The sequence below is a fragment of the Epinephelus moara genome, chromosome 7, assembly GCF_006386435.1.
Source record: "Epinephelus moara isolate mb chromosome 7, YSFRI_EMoa_1.0, whole genome shotgun sequence".
Lineage (NCBI taxonomy): Eukaryota > Metazoa > Chordata > Actinopteri > Perciformes > Serranidae > Epinephelus > Epinephelus moara.
The window spans coordinates 1193281-1215746 of record NC_065512.1 but is presented as its reverse complement, the minus strand read 5'-3'; the positions used below and the strand labels follow the sequence as shown (position 1 = coordinate 1215746).

Here is a 22466-nt window from a genome sequence, read left to right as displayed (position 1 = left end):
ATACAACCACAGGGTGGACTGGTGGGCGGAGTCATACAACCACAGGGTGGACTGGTGGGTGGAGTCATACAACCACGGGGTGGACTGGTGGGCGGAGTCATACAACCACAGGGTGGACTGGTGGGCGTAGTCATACAACCATGGGGTGGACTGGTGGGCGGAGTCATACAACCACAGGGTGGACTGGTGGGCGGAGTCATACAACCATGGGGCGGTGACTCTTGTATCTTCATAGTTTTCATCAGTTAATTTAGGGGGGACGCTTGATGCATTTTTGAATATTCATTATAAAACCGCAGAGGAAGGAACCCTGAGTTTGGATCTGATTGAGACTCGGGATCTTTTAGGACACTCCTGTGTTTTAATGTGCGAGCTGTGTTGGAGGAAATGTGCTCGATCTGCAGACAGGAGGATTAAGAGTAGAGCTCAGCATCACCATAATGAATATGACTCAGGAAACAGGTGCCTCACTGCGCTCAATTGTTGCCTTAATGGAGAGTAGCCATTTAGAATTGACAGAACTGGGAGGCTGATCCAACGTGTCCTGCTTCTTTTAGTTTGATTGCTTTTTTTTATTCGATTACAGAATCAGTCGTGAACTTCTGGAGCTCTGTTTAACTCCATCAGGATGCATGCTCTGCCTTCAGACGCAGCACTTCCTCCCTATTAAAGACTGTTTTGTGGATTTCCTGGGATTACATGATGTGAGTCGGTGTAGGAATACCATGTCGAAGCAAAGCTCAGGATAAGGTCTTTGATTATTGGCTTAAAATGGCTTACAAGAAGAGATTGAGAGAGAGAATTAGTGAAAACAAACACGTTGACGTGTCGACAGCCTTGAGTCCTGGCTCTGCCTACCTTGACACCAGTCAGCTCCAATTTACCGACACAGTCGCAACATAGCAGACATGATTAAGCTTCAAATCTGGCCTTTTTTTGGGTTCCAAGGCACTAAGAATACTGCAGTTAATTAACTCTCCACCCGCACATGAAACACAGTCATTTGCATCTCAGAATTGAAATGGCTTGGCAAGCAATTTGTGTTTAGCTTCCTAAATTGGTGCACAAACTGATGTGACATTACACGCCTTAGAAACCCTCACATTGGTGCTGCGCGGCCTATATAGATAATAAGCAGCAGTTATAGGTGCCACAGGGTGGTGGGTGGTTTAAGTGAATCAAATATTGTTGGTCCTCCTCGTTTACTCGGGGGGAGGAGGAGGAGGACGCTGTTCACCTCGCCGAGCTGCCTCGGGCCATTCAGGCAGGCATCTTGCAGGCGGGTCGGCCCACACAGAAAATATAACGACATTTTAACATTCATCACTCAGTAAGCCAGAAGATATTTTACATTTAATAACTTTGATAGTCCACTTTTCTTCGTTATAGACTTTCATGACAGGTCGATGCGGAGTATGATTAAGCAAAAAGCATCAGATCCTACTTAAGATTCTGCTCCCTGCTGTCTCATCCTCCATCTGGTTGGATTTGGTTGAATGTGAGTTATTGCCTCGGGGAGATTGATGGGAACCAAACACCTTCATTGGCACTCGGAGACGTTCTCGCCTGGATGCTACACACTGATTGGTTTTCCGTGTGTGTGTGTGTGTGTGTGTGTGTGTGTGTGTGTGTGCGCGCACGTGTGCTGCACTTTACCTCATACTGATTCTGCTGCAGTCCCTCAGCCGTGACGTCCTTTCTCTGGAGTTTAAGGCCGAGCGTGCGCCTTCACATCCGTGTAAATAAATCAGGACAACAACCTCACACACACACACACACACACACACACACACGCACACACATATATGCAGCTGTGTTTACCTGACGCAGTGATTGACAGGCCTCCGCAGACCTCAGACACTTGGTGCCTGCTCTCTGTCTCACTCTGTCCTCACAGTCACGCACTGCATGTTGAACACTGAATAATTCTGTTTCCTCCACCCTTTCTCTCTCCTCCTCCCGCTCTACCCCACCATCCTCCTCCTCTTTCCTGACACACAGGTGGACGCGGGTTGGATCGGCTTCTGGTCGACTGTTGGTGGATGTGTGTTTGGAGTGGCGATGGCCAGGTAAGCTCGTGCATACCAAGCTGCTTGTATTGTGTGACTGCCACATGATCGCTGGATCTAGATTGTCCAAGCAAGTCAAGAAAACATACACATATCTCAACCACTCGTGTGATATCGATCCCTCTCTGCTAACTAATTAACATCTCCTACAAACAGACGCCATCGACCTGACTATAGGTGGACCCTCTGGGGGGGTTATAGGTGTGTTGGGAACTATCTGTTGGAAACACCTGTAGTTTATTCAGGATTCACACTGACAGGCTTCAGCCTGTGATCACAACCTGAAGACGATATTAACACCATCTGTCACACTGGATTTACACCACATGATTGCAACTTTACTGGGCCAGCAGCAACAATATCAGCACATCAACGTACAGTGTGAAGCTCAATGACATACACGAACATACTGCTGAGCTTGACTCAAGCTGGCAGATGGTGTCACCTGACACTCAGCTGGTCAAATGGCCGGCGGCTGGTTTTAAAGCACGTCATCTGTTTCAACAGCCAATCAGCTGAAGTGAAGTCTGCTGGTCAAGTCAAAATGACTGCAGACGGTGTTGGCTTGCTGCAGCAGGTGCTCCGTCCCTGCTGAGCCCTCTGTTTCTATCCTCACTGTGGGTCGCTGCTGCTGCTGGCTCTATGAACACATGCAACACTGGCAGAACCCAAAAGGACTAGAGCAGATGTCACTGCAAGTGATGTCAGCATTAACCACATTAACCATCAGGATCCTTAAACACATAACGGTGATGTTACTGAGGTGAAGCAACAGTCCAAAGACATGTTTCAGGCTCAGAATATGTCTGTGAATAAAACTGAACAATCGTGAAATAAGATGCTCCATGTCTAAAATGAATGGTGCTGGGCTGTTTACAAGCAAAATCTGGCGCCTGCTGGCTGCTTGCTCCGCTGCCGTTGAGCAGAGCTAGCTGCTAACAGCCACCGCTGCAGCTAACAAACTCCACAGATCCATTCAGCAGCTCCACCATCCACAGTCAGACACACACGGCTGATTATATACTGCTGAGTTACAGCTCACAACTCACACCAACCCAAACATCCTGGTGCAGACTATTTACTGGAGTTTACCAGCCTGTCGCTCATCAGGCATCTGAAGATCATTACAAGCACGGCCCTTCTCAGCTTTCCATGTCCGACAGTCCACCACCAACATTTCTGTCACGTCTCAGACAAATTAGTTTCAAATTAGTTTTTATTAACAAGATTTCATTTCATTTATTTGCACATATGAAATAAGAAAACAGAACATAGAAGTAATATAGTCATACATAGCATGTGCAGGTGAGAGAAACCCATTACAGGCTTATGCTAAGAAACCTCACCTAGACGAACTATGCAAAAAATAATGAAAAACAAAACATACACAATAACGAACAATAAACAAAAGTGGACAATTGATTATAATAAGAATAAAAATATAAAATAACATTTTACATCTTGAGGCAGGCAGAAACATATCACCCTATACGTGGCGTTATTCAGTTATAGAATCTTGTGGTCATCAAAGCAGTTTTTAGTTTCGTCTTATATACTGACAAAGACATAGAGGCACATAATAAGTAATGGTTGATGTTCCACAATTGTACTCCCCTGTATCTTAATGAGTACTGTGCTCGAGATCGAAGATCGAAGATCTGTTTTTAGCTCGTCATTGTCTCATTTTCATGAAAAAAGGGCGCTGACTAACAATTTTCGTCATAGTTTATGTCAACAAAGTTATCACTGTAGCCAGCAAACCAATAATTTTCTTAGACCCATTTTCCACCAAAATTAGTGCATACATGCAGGTTTTTAAGTGTGGGAAAACCAGCTGATGTGTCACGTTCAGTGTCACGAATGCACTGGAAAACTGGTTAATAAACAGTAGAAATAAGCATGGAGGTGGTCACTTTTTTTGTCATTATTCTGGCTTTCTTTCAAACTCGGTGCCGACTTATTTGTAAAGATGACTAAACGCTGCTTGGACAGAGACAGAAGGTTTTGTGACGGCGTGTCACTGCATTGTGCTGGAAAAGCAGCAAAAAATTAGCGTGTTCACCCCGCTGTCATGACGGGGCTTTATTTGCAAATAGTACTTCCAAAATAACTGAATTCATTGTTTTGTATTTCATCACACACACACTCACGTAACTCATGTGGTTTGATTATTATTTAAAAATAGCAACAGGATAAGGCCACAGCTGATGAGGATTTGGAGGCCCCTAGAGGTCGGAGGCTCTCGGTGGATAATCTGTGTGTCCTTACACACATCCTCCTCATCCATGTTGTCATGAGAGTGTTTGTTCCCTGACTTCTGAGTATGGCTCAAAGTAACTTTAAAAGTGAACATAAATGCAGCAGCACTGCGGCCCGCTCTCTGACCTCTGAATCACTGTCTCATCTCTTAGTTTCTTCAACGTTTAAGTGAAAGCAAAACGGCTACTCTGTCTAATTATCAGACTCATAGTGTCCGTGCAGCTCAGTGAAAACTGCACAGACCTGCTGAGGCATCACATTAGAAAATAAGCATTAACCGTAACCCCTCATTTACATCAGCAGACCCTCCCTGCAGCTGATTGTAAGATGGTCAGAAAACAGGACGGGTTGTTCACACAGTGACCACAACAAGAAGGAGTTTATAAAACCTGTGTTAGGCTTCAAGCATCCTGATTTTAAAACGCTGACCTTAGAGGAAAGGAAATGTGTTTGTTGGAGGAACTATAAAGAATAATTTGCTCTGGTAAATAATTAATATAAGTGCTTTACAAGCCGGGGTCAGGACCAGCTGGAGGGTTACAAGATCAATCTGAGGATGGAGATGATAAAAGGAGAAGAATAAGAACATTTCTATTCCTGCTGCACAGAGTGAGTTCAGACTTTTCTTTCCTTGTAAAATAGTGACTAGTTTCACACCTTCACATCTGTAATGATTCAAATGAAACACTCAGGAGGAAAAAAATCACCTCTCAGCTGAACTGTTCACAGCTCGTAGATTCATTCCACCTGGGTCACACGTCAGGAGACATTTCTTCATTTAAAGGGGCCACGAGCCACCAAAGTTTGAACCGCTGGGTTAGACTGAGACAAAGGTGAAGGAGATGAACTAACTCAAATGTTTTCAACTTTTAGATCGTCTGTGTAGTTAGAAAAAAACAGGGAAATAGCACAAGAATACACAGAGATAACACACAGGTGTTTTTATGGTTCAGTTCATTGTTTCTGTTCCCACAGTAAAAGTTGTGGATGGTACCAACAGAAGCGTTCCTTAGCGTCCCCATGTTTGGTCCCCCCTCTGTTGGGGTACCTAGCACACAGATCTGGTACCAAAAGGTGGAGCTAGAAACTCTGCAGTCTGATTGGTCAGTAGAGGACGGTCACGCTGGTTTTATGTAACCTCTGTTCATACATCAGTAAACTACAACTATAAAATGAAAGAGAAAAAAATAACTTCATTCACTGGGCCGACTGCCGGCAACTTTTAAGGTGGAACGTTAACTTGTAATGTTACTCAATGCATGAGTTGATGACGTGAATCCATCAGCACACCTTAAATTTCACTGTGACAACTTTGACCATCACTTTAGTTTTTATATGACACACACTTTTAGTAATGACTTTAAAAATATAGATTAATTTGGAGCGGATTATGTGAAGGTCATATATTCTAATCCTCACTTCCTGTGGGCTACAGCAACACTAAACCCCTGAGCTTGCCTGAGAAGGACTAAATGCACAAAGCTGCTATTTTTAAATATCCCATGGAGAGAGACTCTCACTGCAGCCTGTTCTATTTTGTTCTGAAAATGTGGGCGTGCAGCCTCGTTCTGTGGACGATAAACCAGGTGCAGACTTCCATCTGTGTCACCGCTGATGAGGAAATACAGCGAGTGCTGGACGGAGCAGTGAGTGACAACAACCCCGCCCACATTTAAGAGGACTGTCTGAACAGACCGAGGGTCTAGGTACCATGTCTGAAGGCTTACTGCTGGTTCCAAAGGTGCTGGACTGAAAGTGTCTGGTGGAGACAGGGCTGTAATCTCTGACTGTAGATAAGAATCTCATGTAACCCCACTTTAAAAACATCCAAACTCTTCCTTTGATACAAACAGGACCGTTGACACACTGTCAGAAGCATCTGTTTACAGGAAGTTCTTCTGTTGTGACATCACACGTAGACAGCTGTGAACAAAGTGTCCTTTAATTGATTAATCATGGAAACAATCACTTCATGTTGTTTGATAGCACTGACTCATTGCAGCACAAACAAGATTAGAAACTGGTGCCTTTGATTTTCTCTCACAGTGGAAACCCCCAGTCACCAGCATGCAAACATATTGTACTGGAGTTTATCCCCCTGACACTCTGAGAGCTGTATTGTTTACAGCATTATTAATAACTAATACATCTCATATAAAGAACAGGCGGGGGTTAAATTGGGTCTCTCCCTGGCTCCTCTAATCTCATCTACTCTCTTTTAATATATGATCTGATCCAGCATCACTGTGATAAAGTACAGGGAGGGAATGGGGAATAGAAGCTAATGCAACAGCCACTTCACCTCCATTGATGGATCGGGAGCCGCACCGCAAAGACAAAGTGTGGAGTCTGCAAAAGCATGGGACTCGTTCGTGCTCCGGCGGATGTGTGTTTATCGCAGGCTGAGGCCCAATCAGCACTTACAGACAGGTCCACTGTTTTCTTTAAGCTGTAATCAGGGAAATGAGCCCATAACTCCCACTGTTAATCAATGAAGCTGTTTGCAGCGGGAGATGAAAGTGTATGTAAACAGAGCTGTTGAATTATTGGTGTTGATTATATAGACTCTGAGTCACTGGAGGGATTGATTAGTCTCTCTGTGCTGCAACAGTTGGTAGTTAAATGAAATTCGGCTTTAAAGGCAGCGTGGCGTTCACTCTTCATGTATGTGCAACTGTTCACATATGCTAAAGGTGGTTGTTTGGGTTCGGTACCATTACATTACCAGCAAATGTGACATCACTTTCTCCAGTCAGATCAGGTCACTTTAATATGTCGGCGTATAACAGATATGTATCACAGACCATGTGATATCTGAATTCATGTGTGTTTCTCCACCTCACATTTCACTGCACAGACACAGATCAGTGTCAGAGCGGTCCGGTAAAACCACAGAAAGCTTCCGTAGCTGTACCTCTGCTGGGGACTGATACTGAAGCCCCACTAGTCCATAAAATGTCCCATTCAACTGAAAGCTCGTTTCTTCGACAGCCTGTTACACCAAAGACACACCAAGCAGAGGCACAGCCGGGCTCGCCGCTTGTCGGTCAGGAGGTGTATTCATGGGTTTCAGGTGGGAAGAAATTCTTAGTAACACAGGTCAACGTGTCGCAGGAGTCTAAAACTCTGTTTGCTGATTGGCTGCAGGTTTTCTCTGCTCAAACTTAAACAATCCCAGATTTTTGTTTTGGTCGCACTTTGCTGCAGAATCAAACAGCCACGGCTCGGAGCGGCCGCCTCAGCTTTTTATAGGCACTGCACAGCAGCCCGCCACAGGCCACACTTCACCACTGCATGGAGGGTTTTCCATTTGATTTTATTCCATTTGATTTGAGATGTAGCCCAAAACCACATATCATGATTTGCCTCAGGGGACTTGACAACAGAGGACACCCTGTGTCCTTGTCCTCGAAAGAATCCCTCCAAAAAACCCATTTGACTAAAAAAGATGGCCAACTATGATGCAGAAAGAAGTTATGTGACCTTCTGACTGTGGTGAAGGCAGACGACGTCCTACTCTGCCTCCGATTGGCCTGTATTGTCCTTTGGGTTCGTTTGTCTTCCCACTGTCATCCTCAACATATATGATGATACATCGTCCAACCTCTGCAGCAAATCACTCTGGAGAGAAAGCGTGGCGTGTGACACAACAGCGTCGGCGTCCAGTGTGACATATAAAATATGTGTCAGGCAGCACTTTCTAAACAGTTACAATGGTATAACCTGGCAAACCTCAACCTCCTGACCCTCAGCTATGGTCATGAGCTCTGGGTAGTGACAGAAAGGAAAAGATCGGGGATGCAGCCGAAATGACTTTCCTCTGGAGCTCGGACATCTGGAGGGAGCTCGGTGTAGAGCCGCTGCTCCTTCATGTTGAGGTGGTTCAACATCTGATCAGGGTCCTCCTGGTCCAGCTGGTAGGAGGCCCCGGGGCAGAGCCAGAACACACTGGAGGGATTATAGATCTCATCTGGTCTGGGAACACCTCGGGGTCCTCCAGGAGGAGCTGAAGAGCGTTGCTGGGGAGAGAGACGTCTGGGGTGCCTTGCTCAGCCTGCTGCTCCTGAGACCCGGCCTCAGATAAGCGGTTAAAAATGGATTGATTGATGACAAAGACAATAATTTTCCGTCCCTGTTATATGGTGGCTGATCTCATCCTCTGTCCGGAGGGTGAGGAGCTCCTGGATGTCACTGTCTCCCCAGTTTGTGGACATTTTTGGCTGCTTTTCTTCTTCTTTGAGTTAGCCGCTAACTGCTTGTAGCTGCTTTTATAAATCTCCTAACGTCACACTTTCTACACAGTCGTTGATCTGGCTCTGCCCCCCCCATGCCGTGCTCGACCTTTTATACAGAATGGCGCAGCAGAATAACAGTCAATTCAATAGTCAGTGTAAAAGAGACTTGTGAAGCATCCATGGTTCACCAAAAAGTCCACCTAATGCCTTTGTTAAATTCCTTCGTCCTGGACAGACGTGGATGTAAACTGCAGTTTGTGTGGCTGTCACTGTCAGACGACCACGAAGCAGAAATTCTCCCTTCTTTTTCTCTTTGATTAGTGGCGTCCGCAGGGAGCTGAGCCCTGAGACGCCGTCAGACAGGGGAAATGTTTTAAAGCAGCAGAAACAGGAGAAATTAAACAGTATATTTAATTTCCTCTTCCTCCCTTAAAACTAAAAGCTGCTTCCCTCTGCTTTTTTTCCCTCTTCTTCATCAACTTGCTGCAATATGGCATCATTAGATACTTTCCCAGGAAAGCTTGTGGTAATGAACTGAGCAGAGAGCAGTCTCTGTCCCTCGTCTCACCCACTGGCAGCTTTTAAGATGTTAATGTCAAGATGTGACATATTATTTGCCACGAGCTGTCCCTCTCTCTGCAGCCAGCACAGAGCCGAGCCAACGCTGAGCACAGTTTGCTACAGGGGGCACAAAATGGCCTCCTCTAAATGCTGTCTGTGCTGCAGGTGTTGCAGTTTCACATTTTGAGTGGCCTATAGTCCTGCAAAGCTAAATTTCTTCGGGGATTAGCACTTGCACTTTGCCAAAAAAAAAAAAACAAGCTGCTTGCAAACATTTCTCTGCCTGTGAGTTGTTGGCGGATGGTTGAATGGCGGGGAGGGGGGGGCTCACTGTGGTGGATGCTCCGAGGTGTGGCGCTCATCACTGAGACGTTTGACAAACAATCTGGGAGCTGTTTAATTGTTGTGGTTGGACGAAAGTTGCACTTTGGAAGAGGGTGGAGAGAATAACTAACAAGCATCCCTCGTTATCTTCCCATTACAAGCTCCAGGAAAAGATGCAGGTTATTGTCCTTCATATCACAAAGGTCTGAGCCAGACAATACTCCAGGTTAATGAGATGAGATAGAGCAAACACAAATGAGCATCAGCCGCTGCCTAATTTGTTTTGCCCTCAAATGGAGACACTGTGCGTCTGCATGGTCACCGTATCAGACCGGCTGCATCTACTATTTGGTTATTTACTGCATGTCCCTCACAGAGAAAAGAAAAAACGTAGACAGGCTCGATTGATAATATCATAGTGAAGATGATATTTCATCATTTCCCGCAGGCCCCGGGAGAGCAGAGCGTTTAATCTGATTCTACATGACTTAAATGATGCTATCTTTATGGCCAATAAATCCTGTTAGAGCAGTGTAAAAGATAGACTTTTAATTCTGCCGTTACCTCCTGAGATGACACGACCCTCTTTACTCACTGAGTACAGTGACACAGCGCTGGATTACATCACCGCAGGCGTGAAGAACCTCAGTGTTTTCTGATTCAGCAGTATTCTGGATGTTATGGGGTTTTTTTAAAGAATATTTTCTCAGGGTTTGCTTTTATTAGACAGGACAGACTTCAGCATGAAGGGGGGGTGACATGCAGTAAAGGGCTGCAGGCTGGAATCAAACCCACGACTGCTGCAGCAGGGACATTGCCTTTATGCACGGGACGCCCACTCTACCCACCGGGCTGCTGGGTGCCCCAGATTTTATATTTTTGACAACAAATCTGGTGAAAACACCAAAACCTAACACTCTCTAACTACCCTGTCTGTGGCGAGAATTGTTTCTACTAAAGACGATTTTAATCAGTGATCACATATTTTTGCAGAAGGCGCAGCAGTTTCTTGAAGCAGCTGGTCACTGTAGTTTTTTACACTCCTTACTGAAACAGAAGTAAATAACGATTTTGTTCTCAATTGTTTTCAACATTTGAATAATCCAAAGTTTGGTGCTCTAAAGCAGCAGCTCCCAAACTTTCTCCTTAAGGCACCTGTTTTCTTCAGTTGAATAAACTGAAGACATGTTTTGTGGAATTTTCATATATAGGATTGCAACAGTATAAGATTTTCACGGTACAATAACCATCTCGGAAAAGATGGTGGTTTCACAGAATTACAGAATCAGTCATTATCACTCCCTCCAGGAATTAAGGCCCTGACACACCAAGCCAACGGTCGGCCGTCGACCAAAGTCGGGCCGTCGGTGAGTGTCTGTCGCCCTAGTTTTTGCGGTGTGTCCCGCACCGTCGGCACTTCGGCGTCGGCGGCTTTTCGGCCGATTGAGCATGTTGAATCGGTGGCGGAGCTTGTCGGTGAGAGAGATCACTCTGATTGGCTGTTCAGGTTTTATTTCCTCGCCCCTGTAGCGAGTGAATCTGCCTGTAGTGAAACCGGGGCTAACCGGTGCTTCCTCCTCAGGCTCCACTTCACTCAGCTGCCCCACAGACCCGCTGCTTCTTCACACTTTAACCTGAATAACAAACCGGAGCTAGCTGGGAGCGGCTAGCGGAGCGTTAGCCGCAGCATGACCGGAGGGAAGCACAGCCAGTTAGCCTCCGCTAGTCTCTGAGCTAGCCCCGGCTCTCCGTTTGGATCCAACCGGAGCACCGAGCCCTGGTTTGTTATTCAGGTTAAAGTGGGAAGAAGCAGCGGGTTTATCGGGCAGCTGAGTGAAGTGGAGCCTGCGGAGGAAACAGCGGGACCGTCTGGATGTAATAGTCCGTGGAGGTGCTGCGGTGCTCTGCTGCACAGATAGGAAAAACATGGAACAGACACACAGACAGAGTTTTCGTCATTATATAGTAAGATAAATAAATGATGTCGAACTCACAGTGAAGAGTTTTAGTGTCAAGTTAACATAAAGTTTTTAGGTCATTTCAACAGTCTGGATCATCTGTGTAGACTTAACATTAAAATATTGTGCCCAGGATGGACTGAGGTTTACAGTGTGGAGGTTCACTGATGTGTTATAATTGTTTTTGGAGAACAGTGGGGTTTTGTGGCTTCGTTTACACAGGCGTGACTTGTTCGTGTCATCGACTGCTAGGTTTGAGGTTTTTCTAAAAGCTGTTGGCAGTAGAAATAAACAGAATATAGCTGCCTTTTGAAATCATAAGACGTTTGATAACAGGATATTTATTCAGCGTTTGGTTAACTGTTAGCCATCGTTTTTTAAAAACCCAAACTGTGCTGAGTTTGATTCAAACTGTGTCGCACCTGACTTATCTGGCCAATCAGTGAGCGAGCTCTTTATCGAGTGGACTCAGGGGCCATCAGAGTTAGTGTAGGAAATAAGCTACTTATGGTGTTCCTGCTCAGAGGATCAGATTGGAATTGATACTGGGGAGTAGCCTGTGATCCTCTCCGCAAAGAGATGAGGGCTTGGCTGCGTGCAGGCGAAGGATTTCATCCCTGTCTGGCACCAGTGGTGGCTGAAGGGATGAGCCAGTCAGTGGCAGATGGGTGATGCAGATTTGAGGGGTGTAGCTGTGGGCAAAGAAACAGACATCTCTGTGTAGTGGCGAGCGCTTGGCCCTGTGACTCCACAGCCTTTTCCAGAGAAATCAGCTCCTTCGTTTGAACAGAAAAATGACGACTTTAGATCTGTTTATTAGGAACGGCCAACACAATTCATCATGTGTGCCCACAGTCGGTCCCATTCAGCAATGTAAGCAGTTGCTTTGGGCCCCTGGTCTCTGGGAGGCCCTGAGGAAAATTATTATTTTATATTGATGAACAAGAGACAGTAGCAGAATAGAAATTTGTCTTCCTAAACAAAAGCTGATGACATTCAAAAGTTCAAAAACTTCCAGCGCACACTAGAATATCAGGATTGACACAGAGTTTATTCAAAAATGTTTAAAAACAAAAGGAGCGAACAGCGCGTTTCGCATGTTGCATGTTGCAACCAGACAATCAATCATTGATTGTCTGGTTGTTACTTGCCCTGACTATTTAAGCACACACCTGATGACAATCAAGAGCGAATCTGATGAAGCAACATGCGAAACGCGTTGTTCGCTCCTTTTGTTTTTAAACATTTTTGAATAAACTCTGTGTCAATCCTGATAATCTAGTGTGCGCTGGAAGTTTTTGAACTTTTGACTGTGATTTATCCTGCACCAGCTGGTACCTAGAAGAAGCACTGCGCTGCTGTGCACAGGGATTTACTAGTTTTTTCTAAAACCTGATGACATGTTGTGCCATTTTTTGCCAGAAAATCGTGACAAAAATAATAAGCTTAGAGATGTGTGAAATGAAAAATTTGGGTAGATGAAGGAGTTTACTGTCCCCCATGAAATAACCATTCCCAGGATTCTGTGGTAAAAACACTTTTGCAGGTGTATTAGATAGGTTACGTTAAACGAGATTAAAGAACAAGAGTGAACACACACTGGAATAAGCATCTACACAAGCTTTTCTCTGACCACCCTTGATTTAAGTAAAATAAATTACATTTGGAGGTCAGTATAAGAGAATCATCCATCGATCTGATCTCATCAGCTCTGATCGGATCGACTGATCAATAATCCACCACACGACTCAAAACTCCCGCTACTCGATTCCTGCTGGTAACTGTTGTAAAGCATGGTGGTCACCCGTCAGTCTCCCTGCAGGTCACCCTGGTGAATAACTGGTTTTCAATTGAGCCACAGAAGCCCTTTAACATTGTTGACCATGTTATCACCACTAGCCGTGCTAACACTGCTAAAGGTGCTAACATGGATAACAGTGCTAATGGGGGATTGCAGCTCAAAATTGAGCCACTTACTCCCAGTGGTGACCTGTAGGATCACCGAAGGGTGGGCACAATGTTTCCAAAGCCACACTGTTGGGTCAGGGTTACTAGCAGTAATCACCAGATGAGTGGCGCTGCTAGCTAGCTCCCACCAGACTAAGTTGGTGTGCAGTAAGCTGAAGAGAAGCAAAATCAACCTATTGATCGATATCAGTAATCAGTCAAAATTATTCTCAGTTGTTAGTTGATTAACGGTTAACCAGTGACGTCCCTAGTTGCTGCTAACAGGTCCCACTGTAGTCTTTACATGGTTATTTGTACATCATGTGTGTTTAAACTAATATTTACTACACACAGTGCTGTGTGAAGTGGCAGCATGTTACACTGTGGAGGGGGGCCCAAAACCAAACCCTGCTCATCTGGCCCCCAGAGGTCTGTGTTGGGCCCTGTGTTATCCAACATTACCCTCCGCCTGCTTTAAATTCTCTCACAGTGATGGAGGTGGGATTTGAGTATGTAGCTGATGTCCTGTGAACGTGGAGGTAAAGAGTCGAGGCTGTGAGTGACAGCTCATGAAATCCCAGGAGACGTTGATGTCGTCTAAAAATGCCACTGCTGAACGTTGAGAGCGGAGACGTTCTCATTATCCGTCCGAAGGATGATTTCCCTCGTCCCCGCGGCCCTCGGCACACTGACAGAACTTCACAACCTAGCTGAACTAATCAGCCATTTCCAACTCTTCTTCTTACTCGTGCATTAAGTTCATTGTCAAGTTCAGCCCTCTTTTCTCAAGCATCTTGTCTGTGAGCAACAAAACAAAAGTAATTAGTGTCTCTCTGTTGCTACAGGCTTCTGTAGCTTCATCTAATCTTCCAGCAGCATACATATGCATACCCAGAGGAGCGCAGAGGAGTTAATGAACTATGAGGCTTTGGAAAGGGCTACAAAGAGAAACCGCAGTGCTCAAGAGGGAGAGTTTGGGAACGGCCTGGTGGCTTGTCTTCCACAATACATTACAATGCACATCTCCAGTCCGCCTGCTTAGCTGGTGAAACAAATTGAATCAACTCTTGGAGTAGTGTCTCTGCTTGTGTAATGACAAGTACAACTGACGCTCCCAGAAACAAGTGGGAGAAGGAAATGATCTAGGCTTTCTCTGAGACAATGCATGTCTCCAGTAATTGATTATGACACAAGTCACAGAGGAAGCAGACATCTAGAAATTGCAGCGCTGCGTGTTGTTTTTATGAAAGATGCCTCCTGTTTCTGAAGCCGCTGTCTTTACTCACTTCAGTAATTTTCTCTGCTGTTTGTCGTGGTGTATTTCAGGATCGCTATCTTCAAAAGGCTGTGCTCTGCCTCACTGTTTTTCTCCTCCCACACACTCGCAGGTTTGCAGACTCCATTCGAGGGATGCTGAAGCTGATCCTGGTGCTGATGCTGGCCGGAGCCTCGCTGTCCTCCACCTGGTTCACACTAACCTGCCTGAGCAGAGTCACTCACCTTCCCTCCACTGCAGGTGGGTCCACAGCAGCATCACTGTCAAGGTGACATTGCATGCAGGCAGTGCAGCTCTGCAACCCTGAGCCAGAATGAATTCAGCGGCCAGTTCAGTGGGTTGATGCAGCTTACAGGAGAATCCACTCTAAATATACTGTGGATTTATAGTAAATAAAAAGATGCACCGCACACAGGAAGAGCTGAAGTGCTTCTTCTTTAAAGTGAATCTTGTTACAAACATTGTTATGTTGTTTGTAACATTTCAGATGACAGTACATCAAAAGCAGAAGCACCTAAACCCCATCATGTGCAGTGCATGTGCTTATTTACCATCAGTCTGATGTTTCCATCACCTGCACCAAGGTATAAGGGCTGACAGAGCTGTGCACAAGGCGTGTGCTTTAAAATGAGTTATTCTGTGGAGTTGTTTAAGACCAGACTGCAGGTGCAGGATCTCCCTTAAAAAATACTAAAATGTCTTGAATTTGATTGTTATAATATATTTATAATATTATAATATTTAAGGTTGGATGTGTGGTCTGCACCAAACGTTTTATCTAATTGTATTTATCCATCTCCTAATTTCTTTTTGTCAAAATGAGTCAGACTCTTGCAGGAAAGTCACCTCTCTGATGTTACAAATATTTAAAGCTGCCACTGAACCTAAAACTCTTTTTACTTCATTCCTGCACTTTATTTTTAGCGAAATGTAGATTTGCCTAAGTCGCTCTGATAAGCCAACCTGGTCTCACCCTGAAGTCGTTGAAATCCAGGACTTGGTCAGTGACTTCTGGCGTCAGACACCAATGAAAAAAGCCGTCCTTTCACGTTGGCGTGACACGCAGCCAGTAGCCTTTATTGTTTAACAGTTACTGGCGGCGTCAGGGGGAAACGAAGTTGAAGGAACAAAACATCGGTTGGTGGTGTTGTACCGATGTAGTGCTTTTATTTTGAAAGAGTTGACACGGCGTCCCAGAACGTCAACAACCAACACACCCAGGGTACCTTGGACGTCATATGTGGACGTGGAAAGTCCATGAGCAAACGTGGACATGTGACGAGGTCACAGTGAGGATGTGATGGATGAAGCATGTTCCTACATAAGGCCTGCCTCTACACAGGGCTACATATATATGACTTACCTTTACACTCACCTGCAGTGCTTGAATCAGTCTTAAATTTGATTAAGAATATTTTGAAAATGTCTCAAAGAGCATTAAATCCAAGTGTCTGGTGGCTGCAGACACCCTGAGTCGTGTTTCCTCTGTATCGTAGCTCAGTTCATGTAGTTCAGTGTGTCAGTATTTGTACAGTCAGTGAAACACTTTGTGTTTTATTGACTCTGTAATTCACCCTCATATAAAGATGATTCTCAGATCAAAGGGATATTTTAAAGGGATATAAATTGTATACAGTAGGCCTGGGTGGTATCTGACTTTTACTACCTTCATATCTTCCTGAAATCTCAGCAGGTTATAGAATATCTTACAGCTATTTCCTCATTAAACAGAGAAATATAACCGCACACCTTTTGAATTCAACTTTCTCTCTTTCACTGAACTCAAACTAACGTTAGCTTAATTGCCTCGTTAACTCACGGTGAAACACACTTCACTGAAACTCAACAGAAACAAAACAAAACTCACCAAAACATCTCGGCCCGTCTTTGATGTTTAAAATCTTTTACTCTCGTCAGTCTTCATCTTGATGAATACTAAGATAAACTCGATGAGCCTCAGCTGATGAACGTATGTTTCACACAACACAGATCTGATCAGAGAAGCTTCTGGCACAGCACACGGACTGAGACGTAATATGATAACATAACAAAACAAAACCTGGACATGGAGGTCTTAAAATGAGGGGCGGTCAGGTGCGTTGTTGTATTTTCTTGCCGTTTAAAGGGCGTGTTATTCACATAGTAAAATGCACCTACTGAGACAGGATCACAACATGTGTACACTCTGCTTGTTACACACAGGGACATGGGTACTGGGTGAAATAATACATCTTTAATGAGGAAAATATTAATTACACTCAGTAAAATGTGAACGTAGCAGAAAGCAGAGCTGCTGTCTGACTCTGCATTAAGAGACGCACTGTGTGCATGTGTGCATTAGAAGCAGCAACTTTAAGATAATTTCAGAAATCAAAAGTTTAGCTCTGTTTCCTCCTCTCCACACGGCAGGTGCACTCAAACGCCAGAGTGACACCACTGCACCCTGCGCTAAACTGAGAGGATCAGCCCTGCACTCAGGATTTCATGTCAGTAGGCTATGATACGCCGGTTATGGTCGCTTAGCAACCACAGACGCAACCGCCACCCCCTTGAAAGTAGGCACAAGAGTAGCACCCAACGCCTGACCTCGCGTATTCCAGGCGGTTAGAGACGTGGCATGTGTTCGGTTCCTTTCTCTGAGCACAGAGCTCAACACAGAGCGCCAGGTGCAGGTGCTTATAAAGGTAGTGGGAGAACTGGAGATGGACACGCCCTCAATGCACTTTAGACCACACACTAAAGATCATTTAGATTAAGCCACTGTGTGTATCTTTGAAGCCTCTCATTGCTCCAAGTGGTCAGACACTGCACCTTTAATGTGGTTGAAAATCCAACGACTCAGGCAGGTTAGCTGTCTTCACGGTGATGCTCTGCCAGCTGTGCATCGACTGCCAGCTTCACTTCTTTACTTGTTTTGGATCGAAGTCATGTGACGATCTTGGGCAGTCGAGAACACTTCACTGTTTGGACCTAAAAACTCTGTGGCCACTCTGTGCATGAGGTAGCTGCTGTTCATGTGTGCAGCAGCTACACACTAAGAAAAGCCCTCGGTGTGTGAACGCTCGCACACTGAGATGTATATTTGGACCATAATCAGCAGAGCCGATGCATTAGTAGACGTCAGTGATAAACCAGTTTGGACATTAGTGGATTTGGCTGTGTCCACTGAAGCCAGGCCCATAAGCATATCAGCATATCGTTCAAAGCCAGTGACTCCAGCCGCCATCATCCATCATCATTCTGCAGGCCCTGGCACTGCTCGCTTTCTGTCTCACGTCCTCTCATCCCAGACGCTGGCAGTCTGCAGCAGCCAGGCTCCAACCTTGTTCATCCACCTGGCGCATCATACGGGAGGGTGGTGCTGTGATACCGCGGCACAATGTGCCAAAACACCTCATTACCCCAGTGTGGGACGGCCAGCAACACACACAGATCAGTGTAATCTGAGAGATATAATCTCTCTCTGAACAAGTGACCAGTCGCTTTTTAAAATAATATGCATGGAAGTGTCAGAGGGGTCTGTGAGACTGTGTTGTGTGTTCCTGTTTTACTGTTTCCCTCTTTAAAGTAGAGCTGGGCAGCAGGAGGCTGGATATCGTTTAAGGTTCTGGATCTTGTGATATCGTCAGTGTCGTCTCTTCCTGGTTTTAAAGGATGTGTTATCTGATCTTTTCTGTTGGACTGGTTGTTGGTATTCCTGTTTTGCACACCTTAATCCTCACATGCCAAATTCTCCCATTCACACACACACACCCATGACAGAGGCTACACCCATCAGGATCTGGAGGAGCTGGGGATCGAACCAACGCTCCTCTGATTAGCAGCACTATTAGAAATTAATTTTGTCTTCCACCAGCCACCATTTTGTTGTCACACTTTGTGTGTAACTAACTTTAGTGTTACATTTGTTTGTACAAAAAAAACAACTAATACACATAGTTCTCAGAAAAAGTATGTTTCATATTTCCTTTATTACCTATCAATTTTTAATTCTGTCCCTCACACACACACACACACACACACACACACACACACACACTTCAATTGCGCAAAAACAAAATGCAGACACCCAAACAAATATATATTGTTATTAATCACAAAAAAAAACGGCTTATTACTTTTGGTTCCTGAACTGGAGTTCTCTCCTCTTGTGTGGACTCTGTGACATCGGCCACTGTCTCTATACCAGTAACATGTCGCCACATTGGCCTTAAAAATTAGACTAAAGGACAATTCATACTTGTGCATCAGCTCTATGCAGAGCGTACACCGCTGTGAGCATTTAAACTTGTGCGGTGATGTGTCTGTGTCACTCTGCAGTTACACCTCCAGAACTCTGGTGGGCAGTGGAGTTTCTGTGAAGTGCTGTAAAGTTTAGTTGATTCAAAACACACATTAAACATGGCTTAATACACATTTTCCCCACAAATACAACATGCTAACGTTATTAGCACAAGCCTATGGTATTTTACATTGTATAAATTAGCCTAGCAGCTAGCAGAGATTTCCTCTGCTCATATTTCAGCCAGGATAAATCACACACAGTGTGTGGAGGCTTTACTGTCTTCACAATTTATTGTTTCTTATCTGTGAAATTAAAGTAAATCAAAGCTTTGTTTCCACTGAGGGAAATGGTTTCAGTATACAGAGACAGACCGGAGGTCTGCGTCACTGTGACGTGGAGTTACATTGATGGGGAGGTGCACGTCAGGCGAAGGCATAGGTACGGCCATACCACCTGGTCTGGGTTATTTCGCTACCTTCAAGGCATCTTATTGGTGTATTTGTCTTGTCTGAATGCAGTAGATGGATCAGTATTTTGGAGTCAGATGCTACTTCCCATCATCACCTCCATGCAGCTCATTCAAAGGTCGTTTTCAAGCATGGCTAGTAAGAATATATACGTGTCGTGCCCAAACAGCAGCATGAGGTGAATTTCTTCTTGGAAATAATTGTTATTTTCAGCCCTGAGTGCATAAACGTGTCGTCCTCAGTTGTAGTACGACCAAAAAAGAAAAAGTCTGGGTACCTCCCATGATCCTCTGCTGCTACACTTGCCATGTGTTCCTTCCTTCAAGGGGATCTCCTGCTGCCCTCTGGGAATTGGTGGCAGATAACCTAATTCAATAATGTGGCGGTGAAAGTGCAGCGGGTGAAGCGCACTTAAGCGTTTGATATCAGTGCTTCATTAGGGTTGAATAAAGACGAGCAGGGGAAGGAGGCTGCCATTGATGGCTGCATGAGTGGCTCCTGGGTTCCCCGTCACAGGCGGGCAGGCGATGGCCCTCAGAGGCGCCGTGATTAAAGGGACGTGCCGGCTAATGGGGAGCTCATTTGGACCAATCTGCTGTGATAAGGGAGATGGAGGGTGCCGCGATGCTCCAGAGGTGATGGCTTAATCTCTCCACACATCCACTCTAATACACATTCACACTTTTCACTTTATGTCTCAGCCAAAGGACCGCAGCCGAGACGAGACGCTGAGACGAGACCCTGAGCTGGCCGAACATACTGAACACTGACACAGGAAACACTGAAGCCCTGTACGCTGTAGCTGTAACCCTTCGTCACACAACAAGACTTCTAAACAAATCATTGTGGGGAGATGATTGAGCCAGTCAGCCGTAATCATTTTAAATTAATAATTCACAATCCAGAATTATAATTATTATTTTTAATTTAACTGAGAAGTGCACCCAAATGAAACCGGCAGCAGCAGCAGCCAGCGTGGACAGTAACATTCTCGTCATGCCTGAGGAGTAAACAAGCCAAGCTGTTTACTACTGGACATCTGCACAATTTGGCAAAGAAGAAATTAGATTTTAATATTCTGTCGAATCCATGAAACCAACTGCATCTTAATGCTGAGTGTGCAGGTCAACTAAAAACAGCAACATATTACAGAAAGAAATACTGTCACAGTGCCACGAAAACCTTCTTGTGACACTCGATGACAGACAGGAGAGGTCCCTTCTAACGGAGCGTTATAAGTCGGGTCGGGTGTCAAACCTCAGTGTCCTGCATATCAGATTTTGGGCATCGAAGCTTCAATGAGAAATATCTGGGTTTGATTGAAGCTTGGACAGTTGCAGCACAGTAACATCGGCCTTAATTGGATTGGATTGGATTAACTTTAATAATCTCCAAGGGGGAAACTGGATTGCCACCATGGCCAACATACAGTACAACAACAAGACATAGACAAAACATACATATACAACAACATCACCTAGGAGTGCAGTGGTCCAATACAACAATAGCAAAATGACCAGAAAAAATAAAAAAAATAAAAATAAAGAATAAAAAGAGTACAAATGCAATTTAAAAGTACAATGTACAAGCAAATATAGCAGCAAGTTATAACAGCAAGAGAGTGTAGCTACAATTTAAAGTTTAAAGTGCAATGTTCAAGGACTAGTATAGCAGCAAGACATGACATCAGCAATCCAAATTAAAAAGCCTGGTTGCTGCAGAAACAAAGGACTTCCTCAATCTTTCTGTGGAGCATCTGGGCAAAAGAAGCCGCTTACTTCTGCCACTTCTAACAAAAGTGCTACGCAGGGGGTGATCATCCTGAGACAAGATAGCTCTAAGCTTCCTCCTAGTCCTCTGCTCTGTTATGACCTCCAGAGAAGCAGGGCTCATACCAATAACAGATCCCGCCTTTCTAATAAGTTTGTTGATCCTGTTCCTGTCCTCCAATTTTAGGCTGCCACCCCAACAAACAACCGCATAAAAAAGGACACTTGCTAAAATACCATTATAAAAGACATTTAGAAGAGATCTGCTGATGTCAAATGATCTGAGTTTCCTCAAGAAAAATAATCTGGACTGTGCCTTCTTAAAAATAGCGTTAGAGTTCATCTTCCAGTCCAGTTTACAGTCCACATGCACACCCAGATATTTATATGAGGGTACAATCTCTACAGACTGTCCTTTAATCAAAATAGGAGTTGCTTCAGGTTTTTTCCTTCTCATATCAATGATAAGCTCCTTTGTCTTGCCTACATTAAGAATAAGGTGGGCTTCCTCACACCAACTGACAAAACTGTCCACTTCTTTTTGATAGGCTACATTGTCATTATTAAAGATATAGCCAACTAGGGCAGAGTCATCAGAAAACTTCTGTAAATGACAAGAATTAGTTCTGTGCCTGCAGTCAGATGTGTACAGCGTAAATAAAAACGGAGATAAAACTGTACCCTGTGGTGCCCCAGTGCTTGTAGTAACAGTTTCTGATCTGCTGCCATGAAGCCTCACATACTGAGGCCTACCTGTGAGGTAATCAGTGACCCAAGCAATAGTGGAGCTATTGAGGTTATAGTTAAAAAGCTTACTAGCTAAGATCTGTGGCTGTAGTGTGTTAAAAGCATTAGAAAAGTCAAAAAACATTATTCTAATACATGCACTACTCAGTTCCAGATGACTATATACTCTGTGTAGCAGGTACAGAAGGGCATCATCCACACCTACACCTGCTCTATATGCAAATTGAAGCGGGTCCTGAAAGGCACAGACCTGCCTCTTTAAATGCCCCAGGACAGTCCTCTCAAAGCACTTCATTACATGTGAGGTTAAAGCAATAGGTCTAAGATCTTTAAGTGCCCTGGCATTTGGTTTTTTAGGCACTGGCACAATACATGACGTTTTCCAAATATCTGGAATCTTAGACAAGGACAGAGAAAGAGAGAACAAGTAGTGGAAAACTGTGCACAGTCCATCAGCACATACTTTAAGGACACGTGGCATGACCCCATCCGGACCGGGGGCTTTATTTACATTAAGCCGTTTAAGCTGGGATTGTACCTCATCAACTGTAACAGTTATAGGGGGACAA

The 22466-nt window shown here is 44.6% G+C and overlaps 1 protein-coding gene across 1 annotated transcript in view; it reads left to right on the top strand.

The window, feature by feature from the left end:
• The window catches only part of slc49a4 (solute carrier family 49 member 4), a 93314-nt gene that overhangs the window by 50659 nt on the left and 20189 nt on the right, over positions 1-22466 (top strand). The window contains exons 6-7 of the mRNA XM_050049475.1: positions 2002-2069; positions 14742-14869. Of these exons, the coding sequence (XP_049905432.1) occupies positions 2002-2069; positions 14742-14869 (196 nt within the window). The remainder of the gene's footprint in view (positions 1-2001; positions 2070-14741; positions 14870-22466) is intronic.